Below are 21,700 nucleotides of genomic sequence, written 5' to 3' on the forward strand. Positions count from 1 at the left end.
TTGAGGCTGATAACACTTCCTTGGGGTAACCCAGCCTTGATAGGAAGAGGAAAAGAAAGGGTCCTCGGTGAGTAGTCCAGGAGCCAGTTTTCAAGAGAGGCCTAGAAAATGAGTTTCGTGCAACACCCACTACACAGTTGGTTTGTCATTTCAGGGTGCTTGGGATACATCTGCAGAACAAATCCAGCCCTGATGTACAGTTAAATTGTGGCAGCAACAATAAATGGCAGCCACTTTTCTATTAAGGGGGTTGCGTAAAGCTCGAAATTGACGATTTTGTTTTTGTATTTGTTTTTTCAGCTCTTCCAATAGGGATTCTTCGACATTATAATTAAAAGGATAGTGGGAAGTATGAGGGGATTTTCGTTATGCTGTTCAAGTATGATTAAATTTTTTTATTATTATTATACCTTGTATTATACCCAAAACACACAAAATCGCTGAAATATGTAGTTTTTGCTTTTCGACTGTAATTATGCAATATCATCTTTATGTTGTTCAAATGCGGTTATGGTTGTAATATGATATCTGCTGCATTAGGGTTATCCTCAGTGTATGGTGGTGGAGCTGATTCCTTACAGATGACACAGCGCAGGAAGTTATATAGACTTTCTGGTAGCATGTCCTTGGACCTCCTCAGATTTAGATCATGAAGACTCAATGGGCGAATTTGGATGCCTGCACAGTCCTTCAAATCGGTCCTGATGATCTGAGCAGCATGGTAAATGGTGCTCATCTGCCCAGCGTCTGCATCGTCATGGGTAACGTATGCTGTATCAGTAGTTGCAGTTTGTCTCTCTTTCAAATGAGCGGCGTTGATAACTTCACATAGTGAGATCTTGCTGGAGTACACCAATTGGGATTTGCTTCGATCCTGCTGTTGATGAAAAACCACACTGTCATTGAAGTGATTCTGGAGCCTTAGCTTGAGTCTTTGGCTGGTACAGCTATCTGCTGTTTTAACATCCATACCTGTCAGAACAGTCTTGTACTTTGCAAGAAGGGTGGTGAGCTCATAAGCCTTTCCTCGCTGGATGCCTATTTCAACCGAGGACATGAGCTTAGTAAAGGCATCTGAATAGACATCTTCTGTGCGCTTCTCTTCCTTGTGTGCATGGTACTTGAGGTTCGCTTTGCTTGTATACTGAGCTTTACATGGGTTGTGGTATTTAGCCTCAGTAGCTATCAGGTCAATGCCACCTATCTTGGTAAGCATGTCGTCGCCTCGGACACCACCCCTTTCATAGAAAAGTGGCTGCCATTTATTGTTGCTGCCACAATTCAACTGTACATCAGGACTGGATTTGTTCTATAGATGTTCCCCAATCACCTGGAAGTGACAAACCAACTGTGTAGTGGGTGTTGCACGAAACCATTTAGAGCAGATTCTGGCTCCTGGACTAGAGAGCCACATGTTGGCTATGAGAGTCGAGGAAGTCTAAAATCCAAGAGTGGAGTTGGCCTTGGATTCCATAGGCAGAGAGTTTGGAGAACAAGGCGGGATAACAGACTGTATCATAAGCTCAATATATGCCGAGAGACAGCCCTGATCTTATATCTGATATTGAGAGTCTCCATCCATTGTTGGGAGAGTAAATGCAGAATGCCCAAGGTAGAGTGACCAACTCTGAACCCGAATTGATGATCTGAGATGAGGCTAGTGGAGAAAAGAATGGATTTATGTCAACAGCGATGATGGATTCCGTGACCTTACTGATGATTGGAAGTCAGCTAATTGGTCTGTGGTTAAGGGGGTCAGTTTTTGCACATTTTTATGTAATGCTGTGATGCTGGCTGATTTCCAGGCAGATGGAAGATGACCTAGGGTAGATGACAGGGTGAAAAGGGAGCATAGAGGAAGTGAAAGAGCAGCAGAGCAGATTTTTAGGACGTGTGAGCTGATGCCGTCTGGTCTAGTTGCAGAGTAGAGGATTGCCAGAAATTTTCCACCTTATCAGGTGCAAAAGACAGAGTCCAGGAGCAGTTGGGTATGATGGGAAGGATGGGTACAGAGCGAGAGGGGTTATGAATGCAAGATTTGAAAGCAAACACAGAATAGAGGCATTCAGCCTTCTCAAGAGCAGAGTCAGTTGTGTTGCCATTTGAAGAGAGGGAAGGGATGGAAGGGGAGCATACACCAGAGACAGACTTAACGAGGCACCATCAGGTTATAGAGGAGGGAGACAAGTTAAAAGTTCATTCTTGAGATTGGACAGATGTTGTTTTTGGCTCTCCTGAGAGTAAATACACACTTGTTGTGGGATTTATGGAAGGATCTGAGGTTGCCTTATGTTGGATTTGCCTTCCAGTAGGAGAATGCAATTTGTTTCAGGGCAACCGCCTCACCACAGGATTTAGTGTATCAGGGGTGTGAGGATGGGTAAGACAACTGAAGACGAGATGGGATGAATCTGTGCATAAGGGAGAGCGGGTTTCTGTGGAAGAATTCCCAGGCTGAATGAGTATCGGGGGCAGTGTATTTCGGAGACCAGCCCTGAAGTGTCATGGCCGCTTGCAGTTCCTGCCAATTTGCCTGAGTGAACGGGCAGACTCGCTGGCACTCTACTTTATCAGAGTGCTAAAATGATGCCATGTGATAGAGCAATGGGAAGAATAGACAGAACCACACTCAAATAAATTTAAAACGAGAAACACCGGCAGGGAAAGGCGGTGGGGCAAATTCATTTTGCGCCCATAGTAGATATCCCCCTCCATCTGGCAGGGGTCAGTAAACAGCGTGCTCGGCAATCTGGTCTTCCGAACGTAATACGAAATAAAAGTATAATTTTTTCAGGTTTTTTTTAAACATCTGCTTGTGTTTTATTCTATTGTTTGCTTTGTCCTTGTCCCCCCCCCCCCCCCCCCCCCTGCTGTCATCGCTATTTGGAATTTGTTTTCGGCACCAATGATTCTATGTCTTTCTCTTGTATTTTATTTCATCTTTTGGATTCTCTTTCTTATGTATAGCTTTGATTTCCCTTTCTGAATTGTTCTGTTTGTCCAGTTTCATTTCACTATTGTTCTCTCCGCCTTTCAACCCTCTGTTTCTATGGCAGTGTTTGATTTCTGTTGGAGCACTGTGGCCTTTTATTCTGGGCTGTTGTTTGCTTGTATTTCCTCTGGAATGTGCAGTGCTACAGAGAAACTTTGTATTGTTGTCTTTCAAGGAGATTGCTCTTGGTATCATTTTTCTGATGGCCCAGTTTGTTCTCCTTACAAGAACTTTGGCATATTTTGTGTTGTCTACTATATAGAGTCATGGTTTTTCCCTGAATTATGTCTTTCTCATCTCCTCTATTTTGTTGTTCACCTCTTCTGCTCGTCTGCATTGCTCCTCATTTTCCTGCTTGTCCCCACTCCACTGCTTTTAGTCTTCCTCCTCACTATCATCCATTTCCCATGCTTCCCATTGATGCAGACAGATCAAGGTAATGACCTAGACAAGGCTGTTAAATTCAAATAATCTTAGCTCAGTTTTCTGTTGTACAAATTGTATTTTAATAACAACTCTTTTTGTGCTGTAATTTATATATTTAGTTTGGTACAAAGCACTTATCTCACAGATCGGTTTGAAAGAGAATTACAGCTACAAGGCCTTCAGAAAGTATTCACACCTCTTGACTTTTTTCACTTTTTGTGATGTTACAGCCTGAATTAAACATGGATTAAATTGAGATTTTTGTCACTAACTTACACATAATACCCCATAATGAGAAGTGGATTTTTTTTTTAGACATTTCTACAAAATAATTGAAAAATTGAAACAAAGAAATATCAAATTTATATAAGTATTCAGCCCCCTGAGTCGATACTTCGTAGAAGCGCCTTTGGCAGCGATTACAGCTTAGAGTCTTCTTGGGTATGTTTGTATCATCTTTGCACTTCTGGATTTTTTTTTTTTTTTTTTTTGTATACTGAATCGAGGCTCGTGAAAGAGCTAACATTTACTTCACAAACATTAACATTTACTTCCTTGGAATTCTTGGTTGATTAGGGGAGTTTCTCCCATTCTTCCTTGCAGATTTGTTCAAGCTTTGTCACGTTGGATGGCAAGTGTCGGTGAACAGGAATCTTCAAGTCTTTCCACAGATTCTTCATGGGATTCAAGTCTAGGCTTTGACGGGCCACTCAAAGACTCCCTGTTCTTTTTCTGAAGCCATTCCAATGGTGCTTTGGCTGTATGCTTGGGGTCATTGTCCTGTTGGAACGTAAATCTTTTCCGCAGTATTACGTCTTTTGCACTCTGAAGCAGGTTCCCCTCAAGGATTTGCCTGTATTTGGCTCCATTCATTGTTCCCTCTATCCATAGAAATCTCCCAGTCCATGCCACTGAAAAGCATCTCCATAGCATGATGTTGCCACCACCATGCTTCATGGAAGGGATGGTGTTAGATGGGTGATGAGCTGTGGTCAGTTTCCGCCAGACATAGCACTTTGCATTCATGCCAAAAAGTTCAATTTTCGTCTCATCAGACCACAGAATATTTTGCTTCTTCATACTCTCACAGTCTTTCACGTGCCTTTTTGCAAACTCCAGCCATGCTGTTATGTACCATTTTCTCAGGAGTGGCTTCCATCTGGCCACTCTCCCATTAAGCCTAAAGGGCTGCAAAGACTGTTGTCTTTCTGTCAGGTTCTCCCATCTCGGCCAAGAAACTCTGTAGTTCTGTCAGAGTGATCATTAGGTTCTTGGTCACCTCCTTGACCAAGGTCCTTCTTGCCCATTTGCTCAATTTGGTCGGACAGCCAGCTCTTGGAAAGGTCTGGGTAGTTCTATATTCTTTCGATTTCCTAATTATGAAGCTCACTGTGCTCTTGGGAACTTTAAACACTCGAGAAATTGTTTTTTGCTTTTCCTCAGATCTATTGCTCCTCGCACTTCTACCTCGGAGTTCTATGGACAGTTCCTTGGAATTCTTGGTTGAGATTCTGTTCTGACATGCACTGTCAACTGTGGGACCTTGTATAGAAAGGTGTGTTTCTTTCTAAATCATGGCCAATCAATTGAGTTGGCCACAAGTGAACTCCATCAAGTTGTGAAGACATCTCAAGGATGATCAAAGGAAATTGGATGCACCTGAGCTCGATTTGGAGTGTCATAGCAAAGGGGTTGAATACGTATTGACTCCAGACATTTCAGCTTTTCATTTTTCATAAATTTGTAAAATATTTCTGAAAAAAAAATTCAACTTTGACATGATGAGGTATTATGTGTAGATCAGTGACAAGAAAATATGAATTTAATCCATTCAAAATTCAGGCTGTAATACAACAAAATGTGAAAAGTCAAGGGGTGTGAATACTTTCTGAAGGCACTGCATATATTTTCACTGAACACTGTCTCTATAAATACTATATTTATGGTGATCTACAGGTAAAATACACTTAACAACAAGAATTACCTCGCTGTGGTGACAACCTGCAACAAAATGCGGTAACAGGCCGATTGGGAAACGCGCATTTAAAGCACTCATAAAAGATGAACAGCACGATTGGGAAACACATTTAATGCGCTAATAAAAGATTAACTCGACATCTCTCATCCATGTCACCCTCCCCACAGTTGTATCAGAAGGAGCGGCTTTGTCACACAGTCATGGATTATTGTTTTACCCCAAAATGTTCAAATGTAACGCTGTTGTTTTAGGGAAAGGAGATGCATACCGTGCATGCTGACGGGCTTGAATAAACCTTACTAATGGTTTTAATTTCACATATGATTGGATTTTTCTCTCATGGTGAGTAACACTCGACCTAAACAAAGCCAATGGAAATTTGACGCAACAAACCCAGGTAGTGTATAATCAGCAGGGGCCTACAGGCCTGATGCTTTCGACCCACAATAAAACTAAAATGGCGGCCACATCATTTTGTCTTATCGACATGGTGGGTGGAGTCAAGCGACAAATGTGGGTGGTGTCCGACATCTGTCTGACCAATGGGTGCACATTTCCAAAATCGACCCCCAAAAAGAATCCCAACAGCAACAACAACCACGCAGAGCTCTTGGAGATCCAACATACGTCGCAGGTAAAATGGTGTGCATAGGAGGGAGTCAATATCAATTCATTGTTATGTGTATAATATATGGTGTAATATTTCTGAAATAAATCATTTGTGTCAGGTCTAAGCTCATTCCCCTTGATATCTCCAACAAATATGATCACTTTGGCCTTGACTGCATTACTCATATTGATAATAATTTCCATTAGAGACAAAATACATTTCTTTTTCAAGTTGCTTTGAAATTATCTGTGATGGTGAGGCTTTTTACCAAAGGATGAAAATGTTAGGTCTGAGCTGCAGGAAAAAGTTTGTCACATTAATCATTGCCTAGTTGGTGCAAGACTTGTGGTTTAAGGATTTCTACCATTGCCGTATATATAATGTACGTATTGTGTTTCACCATAATTTGTTGGATTTTGCCACAGGTTTTACCTTTGGCAGTGGTGATATGGCCGTGCATAGTTGCCATCATCGTAACCATTCTGCGTGCACAAGAAGAACGGATTTACGAACCAAACTGTAAGTGAAATAAAGTTGGCGACGTTAACCTTGGCATGATGTCATACATAACCTGAATGGCACTTAGTAGAGAGCATAACTTGAACAAGCGGTTGCACAGTTTATGTTTTGTATCCCACTTGTCCTGATCCAGACATGAACCAAAATCTAATCAGCTTGTTCTTGTCACTTACCCAACTTACTCACCACGTTTTGTCATTACTTGTCAACAACTTTTTTTATATATTTATATTTATATATATATATATATATATATATATATATATATATATATATATATATATATATATATATATATATACCTGTATATATATATATATATATATATGTGTGTGTGTGTATGTGTGTGTGTGTGTATGTATATATATATATATATATATATATATATATATATATATATATAAATAAATATATTTTTATTTATATATATATATATATATATATATATATATTTATATATGTATTTATATATATATATTTATTTATATATTTATATATATATATTTATTTATATATTTTTATATATATTTATTTATATATTTATTTATATATTTATTTATATATTTATATATATATCTTTATTTATATATTTATATAAATATTTACTTATGTATTTATTTATATATATATATTTATATATGTGTGTGTGTTTATATATATTTATATTCTGCCCACGTATATATATATATATATATATATATATATATATATATATATATATATATATATATATATATATATATATATATATATATATTTATACACACACTGTTGGCCATAAAGATGGAATAATTTTTTTTCAAAAAATTTTCATAGCATCATTATTTCAATCTAAATTACAATTGGCATTTATGGTGCATATAACCACTTTCTTTATTATTCTGTCTCTTACGCACATTTGACAGTGATTTTTATTAATTATCAGTCCGAATCGGTTGGTGTCTTGAGCGTAAAACGACAATGACGACAATAGACAGTAAATTAAGGATCATGACACATTTCTTTTTAATCTCTGTCAGTTTTCCAGATAACGTTTTTGGGGTGATTTCATGGATCAATTTGCATCACAGTGGAGTCCTTGTTGTTACTCAGTCACTAATAGCGGGTATGTCCACCCCTGGCACGAATCAGGGCGTGCAGACTTCGTGGCATGCTGTCCACTAGCTTGTTGACCACTAGCTTGTTGACGACGTCAACAGGCATAGCATCCCATTCTTCCCTCAGAGCATCGGCCAACTCCTGCAAAGTTTGAGGAATAACATCTCTGTCGTTGATGGCTCGGCCTAGGGCATCCCATGCATGCTCTATGGGGTTCATATCCGGCGAGCAAGCTGGCCATGGCAACTGCTCCATGCCCTCTGCCTCAAGGAATTCCCTTACTGCAGCGGCCCTGTGCGGTCTAGCGTTGTCGTCCTGCAGTCGGAAATTGTGTCCATACACTCGTCTTGCATGTGGAAGGCAGTGGTACTCCAAGATATCCCGGTACACGACGGCGTTTACGTTTCCATCTGGAACCACCAGTGGCATTTTCCCTCCATAATGGATGCCGGCCCATATCATCACTGAGCCGCCACCACCTTGAGTCGTCTCGTGGATGCAGTCATCACGAAGGTTCTCTCCGGGTAATCGACGAACTCGTTGTCTCCCATCTGTACGGTCAAGGATGTAGCGGCTCTCGTCCGGGAAGACAACATGTCGCCAGTGTCCAGGATGAAGCCTTCTGTGCTCCTGAGCCCAGCGAAGACGAGCAACTCTGTGGCGAACAGCCAGGCGTGGACATTTAGTCAACCGTCGTGCTCGGTAACCATGTTGGAGCAATCTCCGATCAACGGTTGACCAGGAAACGTGGATCCCATGATGTCTCCTCCACAAGCGACGAAGACGACTCGTCTGCATTTTCCGGTTTCTGCGGCAGAGATTCAACAGTTGGCGATCATCTCGTCTCGTGGTTAATCTTGGACGTCCTGGAGGTTTTCGCGGCCGCACATTCCCCGCCTCACGTTGACGTTTCAGGATCTTACAGACTGTACTCTGTGATATCCCGACGACATCTGTGATATCACTCTGTTTGTAGCCCTCCTGCCGCAGTGCTACCACTCCCTCGCGTATTGCTGGTTCTGTTGGACCAGGCATAGCCCAGGGAACGTCTCCACCGATTTTTCTTGCAAACGGTACAAGGAACTCGAAAAAAAACCCGCCTCATTTAACACAGTGTTGAATCAAGGAAATGGACAGAATATCACATGCATGGGCTTTTATAGTCCCGAACAAATTTTTTTATTACGTAATACACATTTTTTAAATGTTATCATATCACCTGTGTAATGGGGAAACGTTATGTAATCACGCAATTACCCTTTTGTTTACACGTAGACTGTCAAATACGAAAGAAACTGTGGTTTGGACAGGTTTGGTTTGGTTTGGACAAGGTTTGGTTTGGACAGGAATCGCTTGCCATGCAGTGACAATAGCCTGCTGCAATTCACGCACAGAGGTCAGATGCTGGTCCAAGTGGTCGATTTGACGCGTTAATTCTGCCAACAAGTTCTCTATCGGAATCATATCCGGGGACATGGCAGGCCACTCCATATGCTCTACACCATGGTCAGCAAGAAAGTGTTGGATCATGCGAGCACGATGAGGCCGTGCATTGTCATCTTGGAAGACAAAGTTTCCTCGAAAGGCTGCACGAGCAAATGGAAGCAATGTTTCTTCCAGAATGGCCCTGTACTTGAACTGGTTCAGGTTTCCATTCAGAACAACCAGGTCAGTTTTGCCCCCTGCATGAAAAGCAGCCCAAACGGTCACCCCACCACCTCCAGCTTGGACTCTTGGCACTATACAATCTTTGTTGTAGGCTTCATGCACTTGTCTGCGCACTTGGACGTGGCCATCTTGACGATAGACCAGAAATCTAGACTCGTCACTGAGGATCACGTGATTCCAGTGTCCTTCCTGCCATTGATGGTGCTCTCTGGCCCACTGCAATCGGCGCTGGCGGTGTTGCCTGGTCAGGCGTGGATTTCTCAGGGGACGCCTGGCACGATAGCCTGCTTGAACCAGTCTTTGGTTGACTCGCCTTCTGGATACAGGCACATTTGTCAGTTGCTGCCACACAGCCCTAAGCCGATTAGCTGACTTGGTACGGCTATTGCGGACGAACCGGTGCAGCTGGTGATCATCCCTCCTTGTGGTTCTGCGGGGACGTCCTGGCCTCGGTATTGGAGTAGGGACACCCCTCTGAGCATTTCGTTTCAGGATCTTTGACACCTGACCTTGAGTGATGGCCATACTGCCGAGCAATAGCACGCTGTTTCATGCCGTAATTTCGTAAAGCCACCACTCCATGACAAACAGCATTGTCGAGTTGACGGACCATCTCCAGAGGAAGCGGCAATAACTTTTGGAGACGTGCAGCAGTTGTTTTCCACTAATACAGAACGCAACAACCCTTGTATACCCGACTGTGAAGCCAATCAGCAAATGCACCTGTCCGTACATTTTGCCATGCCACCTGTGATATAATCCTGTTGTTGACTTCTTGCTGCGACAGACAATCAGTGACATGGTTCTTTTAACAAATAAATCACCAAAGTGTAAAAGAAACTCACCAGATTGATATCCTGAGTTAATAAAGTAAACCCAAGTCAAGAAAGAAAATATATTCCATATTAAATGCCAAGTCTGTATATGTATATATATATATTTATTTGGTTATATTTATTTATTTATTTATTTTTTTGGTTATATATATATGAGGGGCAATGCAACATGAGGGGCGCGGGAGAGCGAGCAGAGAAAGCTCGTCCCGAACCGTTCATAACCCCACATGTCAGCCTCCACTACCCTTGCCCTTCCCCGTATTTACAATTTACAAATTCCGTCTCTACCGTCTTGTCTCCCATATCTCCCCCTAATTCCGAATTCGTTCCCAATCCCTCCCAAGAAGGAAGGGATGGAATATCACAATGTCTCACCCACGTCATGATGCGTCTTTCATTCCAAACATTTGCAAAAACCTGGTGTGGAGTCCTGTCACCTCGGTGAGTGGATGTGGATGGTGCGAAGAGATTTCATCCTAACTATCCTTCTAATAACATTAACACAGTTACACTACCCGGGGTCTTGTCCTGCCAATTGTCATCTTCAAACGATGTGGTTCTAAAAACCAATTCCCATTGTCCATTCTGTGGTGCCTACCAAATTTGGGGTCTCACTCCCCCATTTTTTCTCACTGTGCCCTCGCACAATTTTGGGGCTGGCTCGTGTGGCTCTACCAGCAGGTCTACCTACCTGCGCACCTCCGCCACTGAAGTCGCCACCCGAGCTTGCCTAGCTCCTCACAACTACCCTAAACTGGGGAAGTCCCTCCTCGCTCTCTCACCCCACAAATGCCCTCTCTGGCATTGGGCTACCCGGGTCCTCTCCTCGGATCCTCGGGCCCCGCTGAACTCTACTTGAACTCTACCTGGCTCCCAGAGCCTACCTGCGGCCTCACCTGGCCGACAGACTACCAGTGGCGGAGTGCCCATTTAACCATACTCACGAAAAGGCTGACACCCCCAGCCAATTCCACTTACTCATGCACCCCTCAAAGCAACAACTTGCTACTACTCGCACCACCGATGTCAATATCCAATAATTTACCTACTCCCTCTACCTAACTTTAAACTACCCTCCCCGGGTATTCGTGAAGGGGTCCATCTTCCCCTATCCACTCCTTCGCACAATGCACTCCACACCACTCATTCCACACACCATTTACTCCACACCATTTATTCCACACCACTCAGTATTGTCACTTGCACCCCATGCAAGCCAATCACTCAATACACTTACACTTGTCCACAATACTCTACTCATACACTTTCACACACACACATCATTAACGAGCAAAGCCTCATTTGCTCACTCTCACCACAAAGATTCTCATTCAATTCCTCATTTGCACCTAAAGCGCATCCTCAAGCTCATAAACAATTTCTCCACACACACAGCATCATCTGACTAACTACTTCCCTCTAAAACTGGTGCTTTCCCCATCTCCCCTTTACACTAAGCACATCCCTCGTCATTAACATCCACCTAATCTCTCTATGCCCCCTCTACTTGTACAATGTCTCTACTTAAATCTTGGTCTCCTATGGTCATCTCTAAGTCCCTAACAATATCCTAGCCAGCCCTCGGCTAGTTCACATTGCCAAACCCCATAAACTATTGCTCCTCTGCCCCAAAATGGGAGGGATGGTAGAGCTACCATCCCTCTACATCAGGCACTATCCCCCAACACTATCACCCCCCCAGTCCTCTCGCACTCTGAGCCCCCGTCATGTGAGGTACTGGGTCCTGCCTTGGCCTCTAAAGCCGAGGCGATCCATGAGGGTGCCTGCTCGCAGGTGTTGGGTCTTAACCGGTTGGCATGTACGATCTGAGGGAGGGCTCGTGGCCCCATCTTGATCTTAATGACCACGTCACAGATTTGCGACAGGACGACTCCCGGGCCTTGCCAGGGGGAGGTGAGTTTTGGGCACCTGCCCTTCCGCCTCCGGGGATTAAAGAACCAAATCTTCATCCCCCGAGCGTACTGACTCCCCTGGATCTGGTGGTCGTACCTGCGCTTCATCTTGACCCTTTCCTTGCCTTCCTCCAAGTGATGTGCATAGCCCTCCCTCGGCGGTGTATTAGTGGACTCTGGCACGGGACCGCATAGCAGGTCGGCGGGAGCCCGCAACTCCCGCCCATACATAAGCAACGCTGGACTGCATGCGGTGGCTCCGTGCTGGCTGGTTCGGTAGGCCATTAACAAATAGGGGAGATGTTCATCCCAGGCGTCCTGACGGGTGGTGGTGAACAATGCCAATTGTTGAACCAGGGTTTTTTTATTTTATTTTTATTTTTTTTGTATACTGAATCGAGGTTCGTGAAAGAGCTAACATTAACTTCACAAACAAATCGACCAGACAAACAAAATACACAAAAAGAGGGAGCGGAAGACAAGATGGGGAGAAAAGGGGAAGCACACACACACAACATCCGAGAGAAGGGAGATGTGTGGAAGGGAGAGGGCCCGGGGGGAGGAGGCGTGGGAAGGGGGGGGGGGAGGGAGAAGTATAAAGCACAAGGACACCAAGGACTTCCAGGACAAAAGTTGGTATTTCAAAAAGTGGATTTGGGGTGAAATTAGCGGGGGTAGAAAAGATCAAGGTTTTGGATGGGGGAAGATAAGAGATGGTGGTGAACAGCTGTTTTAAAGACTTGGAGGGTGGAGTGGGATTGAAGAGAGTGAGGGAGTTTGTTCAAGAGGCGGGAGAAAAGAGGAATGAAGGAGTGAAGGTGAGCAGAGAGTCTTGATTTTGGCAGTTTAACCAAAAGAGGGTTGCAGGCAGATCTTGTGCGACCTGTAGGAATATTTGCGGGACAGAGCCCAGAGAGAGCTGGGGGGACAAGGCCAGAGAGGAGTCGGTAGAAGACGGAAAGACCACCAACCTGCCTGCGGTGAGTGAGTGAGAGGCCCTTGGAGTTAGCTTCATCGCGGGAGATTCCAATGATTCTGAATGCTTTGGTTTCAACAGCGTGAAGGCGAGCTAGGTGGGAGGCAGGAGCACCAGCCCAGAGGGGAGAGCAGTATTCCATTGAGCTGCGGATGAAAGCCTTGTATGTGGTGAGGAGCTCAGGTGTGCCAAGGAAGGACTTCGCACGACGGAGGATGCCCAGTCGGCGACTGGCTTTGGAGGCCAGATTTGAAATGTGGTTTTTCCAGGAAAGATCATGGCAGATAGTGAGACCCAAAAGCTTGAGTGACAGAACTTCTTGGAGAGGATTATTCAGAAAGTGGATGGGAGGGTTGTCCAGTCGGTCTTTTCGGAGAGACATCGTAAGAGTGTGAGATTTGTCAGGATTGAAAGACATGTTCCACTTGTTTGCCCAGTCTGTGATTTTTTCAAGGTCTGCAGAGAGTGAGGAGGCTGCAGACTGCCGATCTGAGGGATGAAGAATGGAGCGACAGAGAGTAGAGTCGTCAGCAAAGAGATAGAGAGGATTTTCAAGAGAGTCAGAGAGATCATTGATGAAGACCAGAAAAAGCACAGGGCCCAGAACACTGCCTTGGGGAACTCCAGCCTGAACAGGAAGAGGAGATGAGAGAAACCCATTCAGGGCCACACGTTGACTACGACTAGAGAGGAAGTCCGCCAGCCATGCGTGGAGATTTCCATGGATACCAAAAGAGGAGAGTTTGGTGAGCAGAGCGGGGTGCCAGACCGTATCGAAGGCATGTGATATGTCAAGGGAGACTGCTCTAATTTCCTGTTTGGCATTGAGGACCTCCATCCATTGTTGAGAAAGCAGAAGCAGCATGTCCAGAGTGGAGTGTCCAGGTCTGAAACCAAATTGATGATCAGAAATCAAGCCATTGGAGAAGAGGAAAGATTTCATATCTGAAGCAATGATGGATTCCATGACTTTGCTGATAATTGGGAGAAGGCTGATTGGTCTGTAGTTGCTGGGATCTGTTTTTGCACCTTTTTTGTGCAAAGCAGTGATGTTGGCAGATTTCCGAGCAGATGGAAGATGACCTTGAGCAAAAGAGAGGGTGAAGAGAACAGAGAGGGGGAGTGAAAGAGCGGAAGAACATGATTTTAGGACCCGTGGGCTGTTGAATCTTTCCGTGGTTCTGTTGAATCTTTCCACCATCCCGTCAGATTGAGGTCTTAAGGGCGTTGTCCGTGTCTTCCTCATTGACAGGAGCTTGCACACATCTTTCAACAATTGGCTTTCAAAATTTCGACCCTGGTCGGTGTGCAGCTCCTCCGGAATCCCATGCCGACATACAAATCCTTCCACGAAGGCCTGTGCCACCACCCCGGCTTCTTGGTTGGGGGGGGGGCATAGACCTCCAGCCACTTGGTGAAATATTCCATTACAACGAGGATGTACTTGTTACCTTGGCGGGTGCGGAGTAGTGGTCCTAGAATATCCATAGCCACCCGCTCAAGGGGGGCCCCCACCTGGTGTAATTGAACGGGGGCCTTAATCCTCCATGCTGGTCCCTTTTTAGCAGTACAGGCGTCGCATCTCCGACACCAGTCCTGTATATCGCGCCCCATATTTACCCAATAGAACCTCCGGCGGACCCGAGATGTTGTCTTTGTCCTGCCCAAATGGCCGCCGGTGCGGGTACCATGCACCTGCTGTAATATCGTGTTCTTAAATTTGTCTGGGACTATCACCAGCCAGGAAGTTCTCTCAGAGGGAACCTCCACCCATTTGCGGTACAAGATGTTATCCTTCAATTCCAGGGTTTGCCACTGAGCCCAATATGCCTTTGTTGGTGCCCCGAGGGGGGTGACCTCTTCCCCACTAGGTCTTTGTACCAATCGAACCCATTTGTACACCGGTCCCAGTATGGGATCCTCCCGCTGGGCCGTGCTCCAAGCCAATGTTCCGAATTCTTCATCTGCGGTTATTGGCAAAATTGGCCCTCTCACCCGGGTTGCATGGACTACGAGGGTAGGGGTGGAGTCTGCCAATTGTTCCGTCTCCTCGTGTCTCGCACAAAATTTACAGTTTTCCCCCAAACAAGGACGTCGAGAGAGTGCATCGGCATTCCCATGGGCCTTCCGGCCCTATGGGTCACACTGAAATCGTACTGCTGCAACTTTTCCAACCACCTTGCAATTTGGCCCTCAGGTTCCTTGAACTGGAGGAGCCATTGCAAGGAGGAATGGTCAGTTCGAACCAGAAATTTCCGCCCGTACAAGTACGAGTGGAAATGGCTCATGTCAGCCAGCATAGCCAATAACTCTTTACGAGTGACGCAATAATGTCACTCGGGCCTGCTCATGGCCCGACTATAATAAGCAATCACTCTCTCCACGCCCCCCTGTGTCTGGAACAAAACTGCGCCCAATCCTTCCTGGCTTGCATCCTTGTCCAGGGTAAATGTCCTGTCACTAGTGGGGTAAGCTAGAATGGGTGCGGATGTCAAACACCCCTTCAATGCTCGGAAGGCCTCTTGGCACTCCCTTGTCCAATTAAATCTCGTCCCCTTCTCCATAAGCCGGTGAAGGGGCTGGGCCAACTCTGCAAATTTTGCCACAAAGCGCCGGTAGTAGGAGCAGAGTCCCAAAAATCCCCGCACCTCCTTGATGGTACATGGTGCGGGCCACTCCTCTGCCGCTGTAATTTTGCCTGGGTCTGTTTTTACCCCCTTGCGACCAATGACGTGACCTAGATAGGCCACTTCTTTAGCAAACAAAGTGCATTTACTCGGACTCAGCTTCAACCCTGCCTGTCTGAGGCACCCAAACACCTGGTCCAAATTAGCTATGGCTTGGGGGAATGTTTTAGCATGTACCAGGACGTCATCCAGGAACACCAGGCATTACTGCCATGGCATGCTGCCCAGTACATGCTCCATCAATCGTTCAAAGGTGGCGGGGGCGTTACACAAACCAAACGGCATCACAGTGAACTGATACAGCCCCTTACCTGTGGAAAATGCTGTTTTCTCCTTCCCTGCCCTATCCATCTCCACCTGCCAATACCCACTCTTGAGGTCCAAGGTTGAGAACCAATTTGAGCCCGCAAAGGCATCGAGGGTATCGTCAATTCTTGGCAGGGGATACGAGTCTTTGAGTGTCACGTTGTTCAGCTGGCGATAGTCCATGCAGAAACGCGTGGTCCCATCTTTCTTTTTGACCAGCACAACAGGTGACATCCAAGGACTTCCCGAGGGCTCGATCACGCCCGCGTCGAGCATTTTTTCTACCTGCTCGTCAGCTTCCTCCCTCTTGCTCCAAGGGAGCCGTCGGGCGGGCTGACGAATAGGCCGGGCCTCACCGGTGTGGATCTGATGTTTCACCAGGCCCGTACGTCCAATATCCTCGGAGGACAAGGAGAAGATATCCAAATGGGATTCAATTAATTTGTGTAAGGCCTCCCTCTGGATACCCTCCAACTCTACGCTACTTCAATTTACCATCTTGCAAATGGGATCGGGCCAATTCCTAGAACTTATTGAAGGCTCCCCCTGGTTGCTTCCGGCTTCAAGCCAAAGTCGATCCACTCCAGTGACCGCCCATACGATGTCGTATCGAGACCAGAATCCCGTTCGGATGACAGTCACAGTCACGTGGCCAAAGCTGTGCAAAGGTGCCCTCAAGGTGACTGGGAAATCACACCCTCCGGTATGGACGTTCCACGGCTCCAAATCGGCGAAGCGCAGATTTCCCACTCTCAAGAAAGCCACGTTACACACACACACACCCGATTCACGTCTGAATGCGGTGGCAATGGTTAAAGCGAACAAAAACCTTGAGTGAAGCGCAAAGCGCGCGAGTCAAAATGGCCGATGGCCTGTTCTCGAGGCGTAACGGCACTACGATGATTCTCCTCGGAATCGACCACAAAACCTGACACGCAGGTTGATCTGTTACAGCTATAACAACTCTGTCGCAGGAATCCCTTTCCTGGGAAACCCAAAGTTCACTCGTGACCCTCGTTCGCCAATCGTTCGCTCCAAACCTCGAAGCAGCTAGGCTTCTTGTCCGACTCGCTCGCTCCGCCTTCTCCTCCTCCTCTTCCTCTTCGTCGTTGTCCGGTTCCGGTTTCATTTAAAACATTAACTTTTTTACCTTTTGAAAATAGCAATCCCTACTTCCCTTAAACGACAACAATAATAGTACATGGAATCAAAAATGTTTACAGTGGATGAAAACCACAACAACGGAAGTTACGAATCCGTAACACTTCCCCCCCTCAAGAAAGAAAGTTTGAACATAGTGAAAACTTTCTTTGCAGGCAAAAACTCTTTTAACAAACAAAAGTAAAACTCACACCCAAATTATCAATTCACGTGAGCAATAATAATTAATATTCCCCAAAATAAAGCAACAAAACTTCCAAACAACCTACAGAGATTTCCAAAGTTAGTTCACTCTGGACAAAGCATCAGCAACGACATTGTCCCTGCCCTTTACATGCTCAATTTCCAAGTTTAACTCCTGCAAAGCCAAACTCCATCTCATCAACCTCTGATTTTTATTTTTCATTTTTTGAATGAAGGTTAAGGAGTTGTGATCAAAAATTCAAAGCAAAGCAAATCTATAGCACTTTTTGAAGGAGGCCGAGCTGAGAACCAGGTTTCATGGTGGTTGGGTGGTGAGGCCTGGATGTATTCACTGCATGGACGCATTTAGGAACATGGAGTTCACGGGTTAATCCGTGTAGGAATCTTGGCTCGGATGCTCCTGAGCACTCAGTGCTTCCAACTCTTCTCTTGATCATAAAAATCATAATCACGGTTGTAGAGTCGGGTGCTGTAGTCACGTGAGTAGTGGTCCCCATCTCGGCTACCACCGCAATAGTCATCCCGTCGAGAGTTGCCAAAACTGCGCTGCTGCTGCTGGGAGCCGCCGTAGTAATCACGACTGTGGCCACCACCAAAACTACTACTCCCACCCCGGGAGCCATAGCCACCCCTGAAACTACCTCCACGTTTTCCTCCTCCGTAGCCTCCTCGACCCCATGGCCTGCCTTCTCTACTGTTATGGTCCGACCATCCAAATCCTTGCCATTCAAAGCCTGTTCTGCATCTTTGGCGTCCTTTGTGTTTTCAAATGTGACAAAGCCAAACCCTCTCGACTTTTGCGTCTCCCTGTCTTTTATCAGCCGCACTTACAAGAGTGGTCCATATTTGCCAAAGATAGAGCCCAGAACATCCTCACTTGTGTCAAAGTTCAGTCCACCTACAAAGAGCTTGCCAACATTGCCTCCATCCCTGACTTGTGTGTGCTGACACTTCGTTTCAGGGTACTCGACAAGAAGTGCCTGTGCAAAGCGTGACGTCAGTACCTTCTCCTTCTCTTTAGAGCGCTTCCTACCCATAGCACGAATCGCGGCACAGGATGGAAAGATACCCGGAATCTCCTGCTCTAACTGTGCGGTGTTATTTTCCATACTAGGCTTTTCAACAAACAGCGGATTACCAGAAACTCGACCACCGGCCAAATCATTCCCGATAACAAAAGAGATTCCTGCTACAGGATGAGTGGCTTGTAAACCTACGGTGACCGGTCCTGACACTAAATCAGACTTCAAATGGATGACATGAAGTGGAGCTTTAACATAGCCACCAACCCCCTGTAAAAGAACACTAACACCAGTTGCCGTCTTCTCTGACAGTGGCAAAATGCCCTCAAGCATCAAAGATTGATGTGCTCCTGTGTCCCTCAATACCCTAACAGGTCTCTGGTTCGTTAAGTCTCCATCCAGTGACACAAACCCCTCTGAAATAAAAGGTTTGTAACCCTCTTGAACAAGGTCGTTCTGTGGTGCCATAACTTTGGCATGGGAACCTTCACAAGGCACTGTCCTCCAAGGAAGATTTCTCGCATTGGCCAATGCATTCGGCGTTGTACTAGTCTGACTCTGTCCCTGATTTTTCCTTTTCAGGGCGTAACATTGGGACATCAAATGCCCAGGTTTCTTGCAAAAAGCGCAAGTAGGCCCGGAGGAAAAACTCGAGGTCTGCCTCGGGCCCCCCGGAAGATAAGTCTGTCTTGGAACTGTAGTCTTCTGATCCCTAAAATTCGTGGTATCAGATTTGTCCCCATAGTCATCTCTAGGCCGCCTCCATGAATATTTGTTCTCCGCCCCTGATTTACCATAACTCCCCTGGCTAACTCTAGGCGGGAAGTTAGGTTTGTGGAACCCCATCCTGTGTGTCAAGGCATAGTCATCTGCCACGGTTGCTGCCTCATACATCTCTGGTACTTTCTTTTCATCCAGATGTACTTTAATGTCCGCGTGGACACACTGTTTGAATTCCTCCAGCAAGATCAATTGTCGCAACAGGTTGAAGTCTTTCCCAATCCCCTTCGAGTCACACCACAGATCAAACATGGTTTCCTTCATTCTGGCAAACTCCACATGGGTCTCACTCTCCCTCTTCCTGGCATTCCGGAATTTTTGCCGGTAAGCTTCAGGGACCAATTCATAGGCTTTGAGAATGGTTTTCTTCACTATCTCATAATCTGCACATTGGTCAATCGGTAAAGCCGAATAGATATCTTGAGCTTTACCCACCAGAACACTTTGCACTAACATAGTCCAGGACCCCACAGGCCATTTTAGCATTTGAGCCACTTTCTCAAAGTATTAATAAAACTTGGCTACCTCCTTTTCATTGAAGGGTGGAACCAGCCTCACATGACGACCAACATCCCAAGTGTTCTGACTAGTTGTCGAACTAGCCGGCATGGATACTACTTCTCTCCGTTCTCCCATTAATTCCAGCTCCTTGAGTTTAAGTTCCTTCTGATACTCCATGTCACATTCCTTTCACTCCCTTTCGGCTCTCCTTTCCTCTGCTCTTCTTTCTTCTTCAGCTCTCCTTTCCTCTGCTCTTCTCTCCTCGAGTTCTCGTTCCTGTTCTACTCTTCTTTCCTCGAGTTCCCTTTCAGCTCTCCTTTCCTCTGCTCTTCTCTCCTCGAGTTCTCGTTCCTGTTCTGCTCTTTCCTTTTCTGCTTTCCTTTCCTCTGCTTTTAACCTTTCCTGGCTCTGCAGTTGCATCTCCATTTTCCGGAGCTCCACATTTTCTTTTTCCTTGGGTAACCAATCCAAGGCTACCTCTTTCCATGTTCATTGTCCCACCAGATATTCTACCACCAATGTCTGCATCTCTGCTTTCTTCATATTAACTCGGACCTCCAAGTTAAAATATTTGGCCAATATCAAGAGTGTTAACGTTCTCGAGGCATAATGGCACTACGATGATTCTCCTCGGAATCAACCGCAAAACCTGACACGCAGGTTGATCTGTCACAGCTATAACAACTCTGTCGCAGGAATCCCTTTCCTGGGAAACCCAAAGTTCACTTGTGACCCTCGTTTGCCAATCGTTCGCTCCAGACCTCGAAGCAGCTAGGCTTCTTGTCTGACTCGCTCGCTCTGCCTTCTCCTCCTCCTCTCCCTCTTCGTCGTTGTCCGGTTCCGGTTAAAACATTATCTTTTTTACCTTTTGAAAATAGTAATCCCTACTTCCCTTAAGCGACAACAATAATAGTACATGGAATCAAAAATGTTTACAGTGGATGAAAACCACAACAACGGAAGTGACGAATCCGTAACAAGTTTCAAGCACTCAGATAAAAAATGGGGCTTCTGGGGACGTGGGGGGTTCCCGACCCCCCACCGGCCTATGCGAAATATGGAAACTGTTATAACGTTTGATTGGATAATCTGATCTGAACATATGAGGTATGTATGGATTCAGGATCAGGAGTAACAACTTCTATTTCAAGTATATTGCCCATAGAAGCAATAATTTTGCCGGTATCGGCGTATATCCACAAAAAGACCAAGGGTCATAGGCCCGATAAGCTGAAACATGTTTTTTAAAAAATAAACTGGACAATTATACTCAGACCCAATTATATAGTGACATTTTTATTTATCTTTTAACTGTGCTACAATATGGTGGTGACTAACTGCTTAGACAATTGCTTGAATAACTCCTTGAACAATAGTTTTAATAAGAAAGTGGCTAACAAGTCGACCATATACAGTGCATTCATAAAGTATTCAGACCCCTTCACTTTTTTCACATTTTGTTATGTTGCAGCCTTGTGCTGAAATCGTTTAAATTCATTTTTTCCCTCATCAATCTACACTCAATACCCCATAATGACAAAGAGAAAACAGGATTATAGAAAGTTTTGCAAATTTATTAAAAAGAAAAAACTGAAATATCACATTTACATAAGTATTCAGACCCTTTGCTATGACACTTGAAATTTAGCTCAGGTGGCTCCCATTTCTCTTGATCATCTTTGAGATGTTTCTACACCTTGATTGGAGTCCACCTGTGGTAAATTCTATTGATTGGACATTATTTGGAAAGGCACAAACATGTCTATATAAGGTCTCACAGCTGACAATGCATATCAGAGCAAAACCAAACCATGAGGTCGAAGGAACTGCATGCAGAGCTCAGAGACAGGATTGTGTCGAGGCACAGATCTGGGGAAGCCTACAAAAAAAATCTCTGCTGCATTGAAGATTCCCAAGAGCACAGTGGCCTCCATAATTCTTAAATGGAGGAAGTTTGGAACAACCAGGACTCTTCCTCGAGCTGGCCGCCCGGCCAAACTGAGCAATCGGGGGAGAAGGGCCT

The 21,700-nt window shown here is 45.2% G+C and overlaps 1 protein-coding gene across 1 annotated transcript in view; it reads left to right on the forward strand.

The window, feature by feature from the left end:
* Positions 1–21,700, forward strand: part of LOC137429501 (uncharacterized) — a 278,822-nt gene that overhangs the window by 16,602 nt on the left and 240,520 nt on the right. Inside the window, exon 3 of the mRNA XM_078781105.1 lies at positions 6,432–6,525. Coding sequence (XP_078637231.1) covers positions 6,432–6,525 — 94 coding nt within the window. The remainder of the gene's footprint in view (positions 1–6,431; positions 6,526–21,700) is intronic.

Source organism: Myxine glutinosa, chromosome 6, assembly GCF_964187855.1.
Source record: "Myxine glutinosa chromosome 6, kmMyxGlut1.1, whole genome shotgun sequence".
NCBI lineage: Eukaryota > Metazoa > Chordata > Myxini > Myxiniformes > Myxinidae > Myxine > Myxine glutinosa.